This window comes from Cuculus canorus, chromosome 13, assembly GCF_017976375.1.
Source record: "Cuculus canorus isolate bCucCan1 chromosome 13, bCucCan1.pri, whole genome shotgun sequence".
NCBI lineage: Eukaryota > Metazoa > Chordata > Aves > Cuculiformes > Cuculidae > Cuculus > Cuculus canorus.
The window spans coordinates 4,464,388-4,477,159 of record NC_071413.1 but is presented as its reverse complement, the minus strand read 5'-3'; the positions used below and the strand labels follow the sequence as shown (position 1 = coordinate 4,477,159).

The 12,772-nt window shown below is 47.6% G+C and overlaps 1 protein-coding gene across 1 annotated transcript in view; it reads right to left on the bottom strand.

Annotated features, from left to right (window-relative positions):
- Positions 1-12,772, bottom strand: part of ZFHX3 (zinc finger homeobox 3) — a 421,065-nt gene that overhangs the window by 30,023 nt on the left and 378,270 nt on the right. The window contains 1 exon segment of the mRNA XM_054078400.1: positions 5,293-5,400. Within this exon segment, the coding sequence (XP_053934375.1) occupies positions 5,293-5,400 (108 nt within the window).

Genomic DNA, 12,772 nt, shown 5'->3' with positions numbered 1-12,772 from the left:
GGGGAGGGGCAGTAATAGATTTCCGTCAGGATGTGCCTGACCTGTTTTTTTCAATTTCAGTAATTAGAAAGGCAGTGGGCCTGTAGGAATTATTCATAAACTGCAGGAGCCGTGCAGTATACATTTATGTTAAACATGTCAAATCCGATTGAAATCATGCCTGCCAGCACCATACTCCATAAACACACTTTTCTGCAACAATTTCCCAGCTCTCAGCAGCCCATTAATACCTCCTTTAATAGCAATCTACCACGGATTCGAATCAGGGATGCTCCATTGCACTAATTGCTCTGTGTTAGGTGAGCATCATGGATTAAAAAAAAAAAAAAAAATCATTAAAAAAAATAAAAGCCCTTCAGGCTACTCCTCTAGAAATATTTCATTTCAATCTATATTTTAAGTAGAGTTTGTTTCTTGTTTTTGTGGGGAAAAAATCTGATATTCTACATGTATACAACAGAGAGTGCATTAAGAAAGTCTCTTTCATAGCTGGGTCACTGCAGATGAAGTGCTCCTCTCTGATCAGAAAATACATATAAGCCTCACCCCGAATCTCAAAAGTCTTGTACTGATCCACCCCGGTCTGATTCAGGCTTTAGCTGGAAACCAGTATGTTGAATACTAATCATTTACATCCTGCCTTAAAAATGGAGTCGGGAATAGCCAGGATTTCTTTCCTCCTTGCTGGTTTGCTTGCGATAAATCTCACGTTAGTCACGATGAAATAATGTCTAAAGCTCAGCCATCACGCAAAGAGCATCTCCCTTCTCCGTCATGGAGGTGGAAGGCTTGGAAGCAGAAAGAGGGAAGCAGGCAGCATGGAATGGTGCTTGGGAGCTGCTTAATCCCACTACTGGAGAGAGAGGAGAAAAAGAAAGCAAACAGGTCCTGTCTAGAAACAGGGAACATCAGCTCTTTTCTCATTTTAGGATTCACAGAAGAGTGCCAGTGCCTGTGAAGCAGCGCTGCCCGTTAGGAATTGAGGGGAAGAAGGGTGGCCTGAGCACTGCTGAAAGTGGATGGCACTGCCACTTTCCAGAAATCCAGGAGCCACAAAGATGTATGTGAAAATAAAGGCAAAATAAATCCTTATTTGGGATGGAGTTTTCCACCTGGAGTTTTCTATTTTAATAGACAGTATTACCTAAAAAGTCTTTCTGCCTAAGAGTTTTCCCTTTTAAAATAAATAAAAGCCTGAACCGATAAATTTATTTTTCATCCGAGACATTTTGTACATGTATAGAGAGCTTTTTCCTTTCAGTGCAAACCCTGACACGGGTGCAGCCTGCCACATGCGGATATCCGTGCCGTAGAGCAGTCAAACAACCCTGACTCATCATCACTCGCGCCGCTGTGCAGAGGGAGCTTGGCTTCGTTAGAGATCTCACAGATCTTCAAGAAAGTGGAAGAAATAATCTCCCAGTGCGCAGTTAAGAAACTGAGGCACAAAAGGTGAGTAAATTGCTAAGGAATGTAATGATCAAATTGCAGCGTGAACAGCAAACAGGTCTATCAACCTCCACTTCAACACGCTATTTATTGGCTTTGAGCCTGCACTTCTTTCTCACCTATCTCCTACATTCATAGAATTTCAGGGCTCAGAGGCACCTCCGAAGGTCAGTCAGTCCATCTGAAGCAGGATAAACCGTGCCTACTCCATTCCCGACAGCAGCTCGTCCAACCTTCTTGAAAGACCACTGAGGAACCTTCCCAGAAAATCTACTCCAGTGCTTCACAAGCTGTACCTGGAGAATTTTTTATTTATTATCTACACTTAATCTTTCTCCCTTCGATTCAAGCCCATTACTTCTTGTTGTCTATATCCTGAACACGGAGAGCAATTTCTTCCTTCTTTTCAGAAGTGTTTTATGCACAAGAAGAGTTATCATGTCCTCCCTTCTGGTCGTCTCTTTTTGGGTCAAACAAGTCCTTTCATTCTGCTCTCTCCTCACAGCTGACACTATGCAGACTATACTCTCTTCTGGGTCATTCGCACTGTTTGGGCTTTCTGAAATTGCTCCTCAACTTTCTTGACACCCCAAGCTCAGAAATGGACAATCTTCTACAAGAAGCTATCCAGCACCGCAGAAAGACATCCATCCCCTAATATTTTCACCTGCACCATAAGGCTTGAGCTTAGTTTTGAGACTGTCCTGAAAAGCAGCGTCAAAAGTCTTCCCAAGGAGAAGACAGAAGATACTGACTGCAAACGAGACCTTCTTCATACAGAAGAAAATTGGGTCGTGTTGACATGATCCGTTCTTGACAAATCCGTGTCAACTGTTTCTCATTATCTTCCTGTCAGTACTTACACACAGTTGTTCGGTCAATTCCCAGGAAAATCTGGGGCACACAGAGCTGGCAGGTGTGCGGTTCCCCAGCTACTCTTTTAGTCAAAGATAAGCCCCATGTCTGTACCCTTGAGGTACCTCCCCCATTCCCTGTAAATTTACAAGAGATAATAGCTAGCAGGGCTGAAGATGCTTCATTCACTTTCTCTAAACACCCAGGTTTGAAGCAGCAAGTCACTGATGGGACAACATTTAGCCTAACTAAGCATTTTGCAGCCCATTCCTTCACAGTTGGAGGATGAGCTCTCCCCACAGCATCGCTGACATGGGCTGCTCTGGTCTCTCACACAGTCTGTTTAGTGAAGATGAATGCAAAGAATGCTTTATGCTCTTCGGCTTTCTTGACACAGATGTGCTAGCAGAGGTTTGGGTTGGATATTAGGAAAAGGTTCTTCCCTCAGAGGGTGGTGGAGCACTGGAAGAGCTCTCCAGGGAAGCAGTCACGGCGCCAAGCCTGACAATATTCAAGAAGAACTTGGGTAATGCCCTCAGACACATGGTGTGGAGGTTGGGATTGTCCCATGCAGGGATAAGAGTTGGACTCAATGATCCTTGCGAGTTCCGTCCAACTCAGGACATTCTGCGATTCTACGACACTGAGGTTGAGAGTGTTCCTACACTACTGAGCTGCAGACCAGCCCTTTTCATAGAATCATAGAATCACCAGGTTGGAAAGGACCCATTGGATCATCGAGTTCAACCATTCCCAACACTCCCTTAAACCATGTCCCTCAGCACTTCATCCACCCGTTCCTTAAACACCTCCAGGGAAGGTGACTCCCCCACCTCCCTGGGCAGCCTGTTCCAGTGCCCGATGACTCTTTCTGTGAAGAATGTTTTTCTGATATCCAACCTGAACCTCCCCTGGAGGAGCTTCAGGCCATTTTCTTGCAGTCTCCTCTTACAGCAAGTGAGTGCTTCCTCGCTACTGCCCGTTTCCCTCTCTGGTTACATCTCAGTCTGTACTGTGGTGTTTCGATATTCCTGCACAGGCAGACACTGCTCTTCTGTGGTTGCCACGAATAACCTGACCTAGTTTCCATTCCTTTACATGTCTGAGGTCCAGAAGGACATGGCACCACAGTCACGTTCCTTAAGGGAGTTCGAAAGCAGAAACAATGCAAGATTGAGGTACCACCTTTGCTTATCCACTGTACATAAACAGTGGATAACATTTTTTTTCTTTAAAGTTCAGGGACATTTTTTTTAGATGTTTGAAAGCAGGACCTGAATTCAACAACAGCACACGCACAGATCTTGCTGAGGCTGTACTCTTCAGCCTTGCAACAGCTCTGGACAGGCCTTGTCCAGAGCTCTGTGGGCTTACGCACATAATCTGCCTTTTCCTTTGTGTGTTTTCCTTTGAAGTCTCAACAAAGCTGTCCATTTCTTATTTGCTCTTTGACTGACAAACACCAAAAATGGGTTAGGAATTCACTGGCAGGATGAAGAAATAAAACTATCCAAATTTAGAGCTTCTGGAAGAACAAGAGTTTAAAAAGTGGGTTCTTCATCTTTCCTTCCATGTTTTAATCTATAAAAATAATCTTTTCACAAAGATCAGATTTTGTAAGTGTTCCAGGTTTGGGCAAAGGGCCCTATTTAAGAGATTTAATGAATATACACCACTTGCATCTTTCTGTGACACTGCAGAAACTGTGCTTTTGCTTAAGATCACACAATCCCACGCAACAAGAGACTAAAAATCACCTACAGCCATGCAAAATCTGCATCTCTGGGTCTGCGATAGGAAATGGCACACAAAGCAACCTCAGCGAGAGCAGTCTGGACTGAGAATACAAGCAATATGCACTAGAGCACGGACTGCTTTCTTCACCAGTCTGCACCTAACTTCCAGTGGTTGAGATTAAAACTGTACTGAGGTGAAAGACCACATTTCATCCTTTTGAAGAGTGTGTAAACCAAAATATCTCTCTGGCTGTGGCTCACTAAGAGGCAACCGCAAACCCAACAGAAGGCTGCCTGGAAGAAGGGTCCCTGCAGATTGAGAGACACTGCACCAAGCAACCCTAAGTCTGCAAACCGCCTGGGATATCGCGCAAAAACAGAAATGGGGAGTCAGAACTGCTCTGTCCTAGGTCAAGGAAAATGAGGGCTCCCTCCAGTGCCTCCACTTCCACACCAACACTGATGTGGTCAGCAAGTGCCAGCTGAGGAGGGGAACAGACCTCTCCACGGGAGGACAATCTCGCAGCTGCTTTCTGCTCAAAGGCAAGGAATATTTAAAAGATTCCTCTCACTCTCTGCAAGACAGCAACCATCTTCTGGGAAGGACAGAGAAACCTAATACCTTCATAATTAATCCATCTCAGGATTTTGCAAACATAAAGCTTTCAGATTCCACTGCAACAACCTAAGTATTGTTGCACATTTGTAGTTTCTGCTTCAAGACTTCGTGGCTCCAGCAGAAAGTGAGCAGTTAAGAGAGCATAAGTCCAGGGTCTGCTTCTCTGCTCTGCCTTTCTGTGTCAAAACCTTGCTACTAGAGCCAGGACCATGATGAAAAATCAGGCTAACAGTCTCTCAAGTCTTAACAACCTAGGGTGGGGTTTCATGATATGCTTAATCCACCCTAAGTGCTGGCTGCTGCCAGAAGAGGCAGTCCCCTTCTCCCTCCTCCGCCCCCAGCTGCTGATTCCCACTGCCTGGGTCAGGTCCAGCACCAATAAGAAGAGAGAAGCTCTGACCCACGGCCTCAGCGCGAGCCCAGGGTTGGGAGCAGGGATGCATGACTGAGCACGGCTCAAACTATGTGTGTGTCACGAAGCTACACCCAAAGACTTCACAGAGAATGACACTTATGTCATTCTGACAGTCATGCATGGCACGGTCATTTAAGGAAAGAGTTTTGCAGGCTGCTGCTCTGCAACTTCCCGCTTCCCTTTCCTGGATTTAAAGAAAAAGAGGGACCAAAACCCACCTGTCCATTTACTCTGGTCCTTGTCCCCTCCACTCTCTTGCTCCTTGGTAGGCTCTTCAGCATCACCGGCTGTTTCGTTGGGCCCTTCCACATCTTCAATGGATTCTTCTAAAACAAGAGAAGCAGAAAGTATAACATAAAAATACAACTCAAAACAGAAGAGCAAGCAAATGGCACCGAGAAACAGGCAACACTGAAGCACAAATGTGGAGTGGCAGATATCAGTATCACCCAAAGTTCTCCCAACCGGCCAGTTGGTCAGGAAAGAAACTACTGAGGAAAAAAGTGAGAGATGAAGACGAAATGGAGAAACTTGCCTATTACTACCACTTACAGCTAGTGACGTTCCCTGTGGGGTAACATACAGTAAAACATTTGCCAGGTACAAGAAGGTTCTACCCAACCACGTCATGGATTAAAGAAGTGTCAGGGAGTGACGAGCCGCCAGCACATTCAGCGTCAGCCTTCCTCCTCATCCCTATCTCAAGCTCTTCAGACTGAATGGCATCATAGTACGTTGTCACTGAGACCCTCAAATTCACCACAGAAAAGCCACCACTCACTTCTGCTCAGACAAAGCAAGGAACAGCACTGACTTCTGCAGACGTGGCCCAGACACAAGGCACAGGAGGAAGCTGCTGGAGGTTTCATCTTCATCCCAGTCACGGGAAGAGTTTGAGCACAAGCGGTATCATACAGGTGCAAAAGCATGAAGGAGCAAAAATACTCAGTGAGGTGAAGGGCTGAGAGCTCAGAACAAGACACGAAGTGCTACTGCCCTACCCATTAACCAAAGCACCAGCGTGCCAAGGCTGGAGCTATGGAGCGTGTCGACACAGTGCGGTGCAGCTCCACGCAGAGACACCCTTGCCAGGCGGGATACCGGGAGTGAGATCGCTGCAGCTGCCAGACCTTTTACACCAGGGTGTAACAGCTACATTATCATCTAATAGCTTGGGTATTTATATATAGTGTACACAGCTCCACAGTCACTATATAATTGACAGGGGCTACACAAACACTACTAAGAAAGAGTACTTTTATGACATTATATCACCCTACCACTTCTAGGCAGGATAGTTCCTAGTTTTAACTTGCATTTTCTGGTCACGGTAAATCCTAGGCTATCCTGAGGTTTCATCTGAGCTCTCTAACCAGTTAAAGCACCACCCCCGCCTTCCCCCTAACAAAGACAGGGCTAGAAATCAGGATTAAAATAGATATATTAGGAGACTGCAGACACTCAGCAGTGCCCTTTGAGAATGTGACAACTTAAATCAAGGAGGAACTTGTAAAAGCATCCAGAGATCAGTGCTGATATTAAGTGGAAGGACTATGATTTATACTCTACCCCTCTTTCACTCTTTTAAAAGCTGGCAACTCTTGAGAGCTGCAGGGATCCCAGTGGTCTTTGCCTGGGAAAACAGGACCCCAGAGTACGAGATGTGACGGGTGGCTTCGCCAGGCAAAGGCACTTAGCACATGGGAAGAGGCAAATCACCAATGAAGGGGCGAGATGAGCCGTCTGCCTTGCGTGATGAGTGCTTGAGTTCGCTGGAGAGAAGGGCTGTGAACTCAGCAGCTGGATTCACGTTTCAGAAATTAAAATTCCAAAATCCTTTCCCACCCTGGGGAAAAAACAAACAAACCAGTCCCCAAGCCCCCAAACCACCTTGCTGCCTTCAAGATGCTGCCATGCAGGGCGAGACAGCGAGCAGACTTTAGCTGGTTTTAGCAAAAGCCTTTATTAGGGGCTCTATTATTTTATTCAAAGCATGACTGTACCCTCTCTCTTTGGACACCCAGCCTGGGTGAGCAACAAAGGGTGCCCAGCACGGCGGCACTGCCGGCTGCGACCCGGAGGTGTCAGCATCGGCATGGGAGGAAGAGGAAGGGCGAGCCAGCTGCAGGGCTCAGACTGTCTGGGCTCTAACCTGAGCATGTGGAAATAATACACATCTTCAAGTGCACAGTCTGGTTCGAAGGGAATAAAATAGGACATTCATAAGCAGTTACACCATCTGTCTTTATACCATCATCATCATCAACAAGGGAAAAAATAGCTCTTTAAAATGGATGAAAGCCCAGGCTGACAGTAACCGGAAAAATGTGAGCTATGAATACCAATAACAGTAGAAAATGATTAAAAAACAAGGCTACAAATGGCAAATCCTCCTGCCCCGCTGGGCCTGCAGTTCCTCGCGCTCGCAGGCACAGCCTGCTCCGCTGCCAGCCCTGGCTGAGCCCCAGCAGCCCCAGCACCAAGCACCCACCGAGCCCCAACCCTGGAAACAGCTTCCCTCTATCGGCCTCCCTGGCTCAGAGGGTTCTGTCCTGGGCAGGTGGGCTCCAGAAAGCACATCCATGCTTCAAACCCTTCTCCTCTCCCCTCCTTTCTGAGCTGATTTTTTCTGAGGAGTGTTTTTTTAAAGCAGGATGGGAAAAAAGCGGTGTACAAGAGGCATCTGCCCAAGGAGGCTCCAAATCAGCTGGGAAAGCCCCTGCTGCTGCCCTTACTTGGCTCCTTGCTCCTGGGGCCTTCGCTGAGGACGATCCTCCTGCTCCTCTCCCCAGCACACCCTGGGAGCTCCCTGTACCCATGGACACCAGGGATGCAGCCGTCTGGTACAGAGAATTGTGAAGGGGAAGCGTTAACTCCTGGCTCCTCGTGATCCTCTTCCAGCAGACTTTATTGGAAGGCTGGATGCAACTCTGCTCAACACGCTCAGCCTAACTTGTCTGGCAGCAGCCGGTGTTGAAGCTGACCCCCGGGATGGTTGGGAGAGCGTCCTGAGTCACACCACTCCTTAACTGGCTACGTGCACTGCAGAGGGCTTTGAACCGCCAAGAACCAGCCTCTGACAGACCGCACGCGCGTGATCCAACCCAGCTTCTAACAATGAAATCCTCCAACACGGAAAATAAAATGCAGCAAAGCTCTTGTTCCCGAAAGATTTGCACCCACGCTCTCCGATCACAACTCTGCAGCTGCTCTGTCGCAGTGGCAGCTCTGAAGTGCGATGGCAGGTCTGGGCTGCAAACGTGTGTGCAAATGGCACCCAACCATCTATCCCGTATTCCTTTGGGGCATCTTTGAGAGAGGACAAGGACAGCATCACACCTGGTAGGGAAAGGTCTGCTTTTTCCCTCAATCCACTGCATACGCAACACGGATTCCATTTCAGCCGTCTTCAAGTCCTGATATGACGTTGTTCCCATGCTGCGTTCGAGCAGAGCTGACCACTGTCTTTTACTTTATGTCCGACGAGCCCCACACCGCAGACCTGCAGCTGAGAATGAAGACTGTCTTGTGGGACCAACTCCCGAAGGCTGAATGAGGCTGTGTTCAGCAAGATGTAGGGGATTTATTTCCAAACCACCATGACCCTTTTCTTCCTGTTTGACCATACCTTCTTGAGGCCATACAGAGTTTGTTAGGATTCATTCATGTATGGCTTGACTGTATTTTCTTTAAGAATCATAAAATGGTTGGGGTTGCAAGGAATGTAAAGCTTAAAACCATACAGCCTAAGCGGTGTCCCCATTGGGGTCAATACTGCAAGGACTTCTCACTTTCTGGCTATTTCAGCAGTATAGTGGGAGTCTCTGCAGGTCAAGGACTCTGAGCAGGCCTTTCGGAAAGCATGGCACGGCACTGAACCCAGAGGAGGGAAGGTCTGCCAAAGAGAATGTTTTCTAAGAGCTTGACTCCTGACCCGGGAACCTTAACGAGGGGCTCTGAAAGCTCAGAGGTGCTACTGCAGCCCATACTAGAGGATGCAGGTTCCAGGCTGGTGTCTTCAGTTTCCAGAAACTCTTAACTACACAGGAATTACGAGCTCACAAAGGGTAAGTGACTTTATCCTCAGCGGAGAGCTTGAAGGTCCAAGAGTTGCTGTGGGCTTTGCATGGAGAGGATCATGTCCCACTGACATACAAACAACACAACCTGCCCATGGGTCTCTGCGCCAGAGTGCCATCCATGAGGCCACGATGCTTAATTAATAAATTTTCTTAAAGGCATTTTACAACTGCTGGGGTTCAAGTCAATATAAAACGTAACTGCGGGGCACCTGGAGTCCAAGGAGTCTGCTCTTCCATTGTACAAAATCTGCCCATGCAAAATCCTAGGAAGAGATTTCTCGTCCTTAATGAATAAACAATTTTAGACAGTGGCATCTCCTTTTAATTTAAAATTAAACCATTCACTATGAGGGGGGGGGAAAAGAAGAGAGGGAAGAGTCTAGAAAATCATGAGTATCTGACATCTGCAGATGTCAGGGAATCTCTGACTCAGTCACACACTGAAAATGTGCCTAAATCCCTTGCTGGTGTTGCACAAGGATCACGCTGCTGCATTTCTGCCCCTTTCAAAATCCAGAAAGTTTGAGGGCTGGAGAAGTCAGCAAATCCCAGCTGGATCCAGGCCAGCTTGAACAGCCCAAGACCTCTCCCCTCTTCTCTCAGCTGGATTTTCCTTAACAAACAGAGATCTCTTATCCGAAGGGATAAGGGGTATTTCAGGGGTGGCAAGAGATGTAGGGATGGGAGAGAAAGAGTGTGCGCTTGCCTCTCCACCCTCCGGCAGGCTCAAGAGCTGAGAAACATTAGCTGTCATGAACCACAATCAAATCAGGTTTGAAATATTTAGCAGTGGCTTGGAAAATGTGGTGGTGCAGCTCTGACAGGCGAGATGTGCAGACACCCATTTTCCATTATAATGGAAATATCAAGCCTGTTCTGAATATGTATAACCTAGAAAAATGTATTGATTTTTCATTCGGCATTAAAAAAAATGAAATACCCTGCAGCTGTCAAAAGCCTTTTGTTAAAAGCTCATCTTTCCTGGAATGAGGTTTACCAGAAACAAGTTTTAATTGTACACAGGGTCTCTCCTTTGAAACAAAAAGAATCCATGATGCTCTCCTTTTCAGGATAAGTGGCCAAAAAAGCCTGTAGAAAGACAGGATTGAGACCTGGCTGACTCCTGCAAGCTGACACTGCCAGGAGAGGTGACAGCGATGGCCTGTGTGCAGTCAGCTGCACGGCTGCACATGCACAGACACGCGTGCCGACACCGCTCTGCTGGCTCCCCGTGAGCTGCCTGCTGGCGAGGGGCAGCTTCCCCTGCTGCTGCCGGGGTCACACCACCGGGCCCAGAGTATTTCAGAAGTTTGGCAGCTTTAAACTAGTTTAAACGCGACGTCTCAGCCCCTGGGAGGAGATGTCTTGTGCTTAAGGAAGAGGGGCTTCAGGGGGTCCATGGAGGTTCAACGCAGACCCCAGGAAGCCCATGAGGAGCTCAGCTACCCCCAAGCTGTGCCAGGGCCACGGGGCACAATCTGCTGCTGTTTGTCCTTACAGTGTCTCTGTTCAGCTGTCCCCAAAACTGCAGCCACTTGGGATGAAGATGCTGACTCAGAAAGGGCTGCTCACCCCCAGCCCATCCCTATGGGAAAGAGGTGTGGGGAGGGTGGTCCGATCTCGCACCATGCCCACGGGCCAGGCTGTGGGAAGAGAGCAACCACAGAGCCTGCGAAGGAGGTCTAATGCCAAGCAGTGTCCCTGGCACAATACACGCTTCCCTGGAGCCCGGCTGACCTGCTACTGCAGCACCGCATGAGAGGTGACCTCTCCCCGCAGGGCTCCAACCAGACACCCGTACCAGGCATGCACAGAAGCTTTAGCAGGAGGTAAGGCACTGCCCCTGGCCGCAGACAAACCTCTGCTGCAGCAGCAGCGTGCATCTATCCCTGCTCCCCCCAGGCAGCTCAAAAGGCTGCGGGGTTTCTGAACTGTTGGCAATGGTTGTGTGTGCTGCAGCGCTCCGGTCCCACAGCACTGTTCTTGTTCAGGGCACACGAAGCTTCCCAAGCCAAGAGGAGCAAACACTGCTTTATCTCTTGTTTCTTCCCTTCCCCAGTTGTTGCATTTCCAAACGCTCACCCTGCCAGGAGCCACGTTTAGCGCACAGGGCTGCAGGTGAGCAGCCACGTGTGCTGCTGAACCTGCCGGTGGCCCACAACGCAACGGAACGATGGCAAACCCTGCAGCTGCCCGCCCTTCCACTTGCTGCAATCTGAGTGAGAGCACAGCCTTGGAACAGTTTTATGGAAGAAGAGAAGCTGGCAAGGGTCAGGACACACAGAACACCCTGGAAACAATTTGACTGTTTGTGACCAGCCCAACATAAAAAAAAAAAAAAATGTTTTCCACCTCTCCCTGACTTGCAGACTATTTGCATTTGAAGACGAGACAATCCATCTACATGGAAATGTAGGTAAATCCATTTTCAGAGGTTTTTCTGCCGTCCTGTATTTCTCACTCAGCCCAAGCTCATCTGGGGCACATCTCCTAAGGTAACCTTGGCTACCAGGCAGTCACTGCCCTTGCAGTTCAAATTCAGGATGCATATATATGCACAAATACACGCTGTGCTAGCTAAGTGGATTATTCTACATAAACATGTTTATTCCTATTGTTTTCCTAAAAGGAAAAGCAGAACTCCAAGCAATGAAAAGAAAGCACCAGGCACAGGTTATAAGAGGAACACCACGGAGCTCCAGCCAGTGGTGGGTGAGTCCTACCATCTGACAAAAGACTGCAGAGAAACAATAATAATCCTGCCTGTATCTTGGATTAATGACACTTCTTTCCAAGATGGCCCCATTTCAGAGCACGGTCAGAGCATATCTGTGCTGATTTCATTGACAAAAACCAAAATGCTGACTGTGAACGTGCTCCCAGCTGATAAAGCCATCCTCAGTCGCCTATCTTCTCAGGGCAGGAAAAGTTTATCTGGCTTTTCTGCAGTTAGAGGCAAGCATTCAGATAAATAAACCAAGAAATTCAACAGCAAAAGAACTGTTTGTGAACTTTTAGCTTTTGTTCCTTTGCTTTCTGCTCCAAAATAAAAAAAAAATCAGAATTTTTGGCCAGTTTCCCTGAAGAGATCTGAAAATCCTACAACAGCATCCAGGTCTCCAGTTACCTCCAAACAAGCTTCTCGCTCCACAGAAATGAGACGACTGTCTGCCAGACGTCAGCATCTCTTCTTCTTAAATATGAACACTCTTACTAATACAGTTACTATTTTTGCATTCAGCCACTTTATCTGATTTACCAGCTCCAGCCTGAGGCCCCACTTCTGGGCCCCACATGGCTGAGAAGCGCCCACAGTCAAGGGGCAGGCGGGGAGGACGGATAAAATCACACAACCTTTGGCTTTGTGCTTTTGGTAACAAAATGCAGCAGCACTAGGAAAGAGAAAAATGTTATCAAACCCAGATGATTAGAAGAAAGAATAATTTTTGTTTACCAGACTAGAAGCCAGCGGTAGTGGAATCTGCCACTGTCTTTTTTAAAGAAAGAGTAGGACACCAAGCAGAAAGTCACAGAATCATAGAACGCCAGGTTGGAAGGGACCTCAGGAATCATCTGGCCCAACCTTTTAGGTGATCTACAGTTTAAATGAGATGGC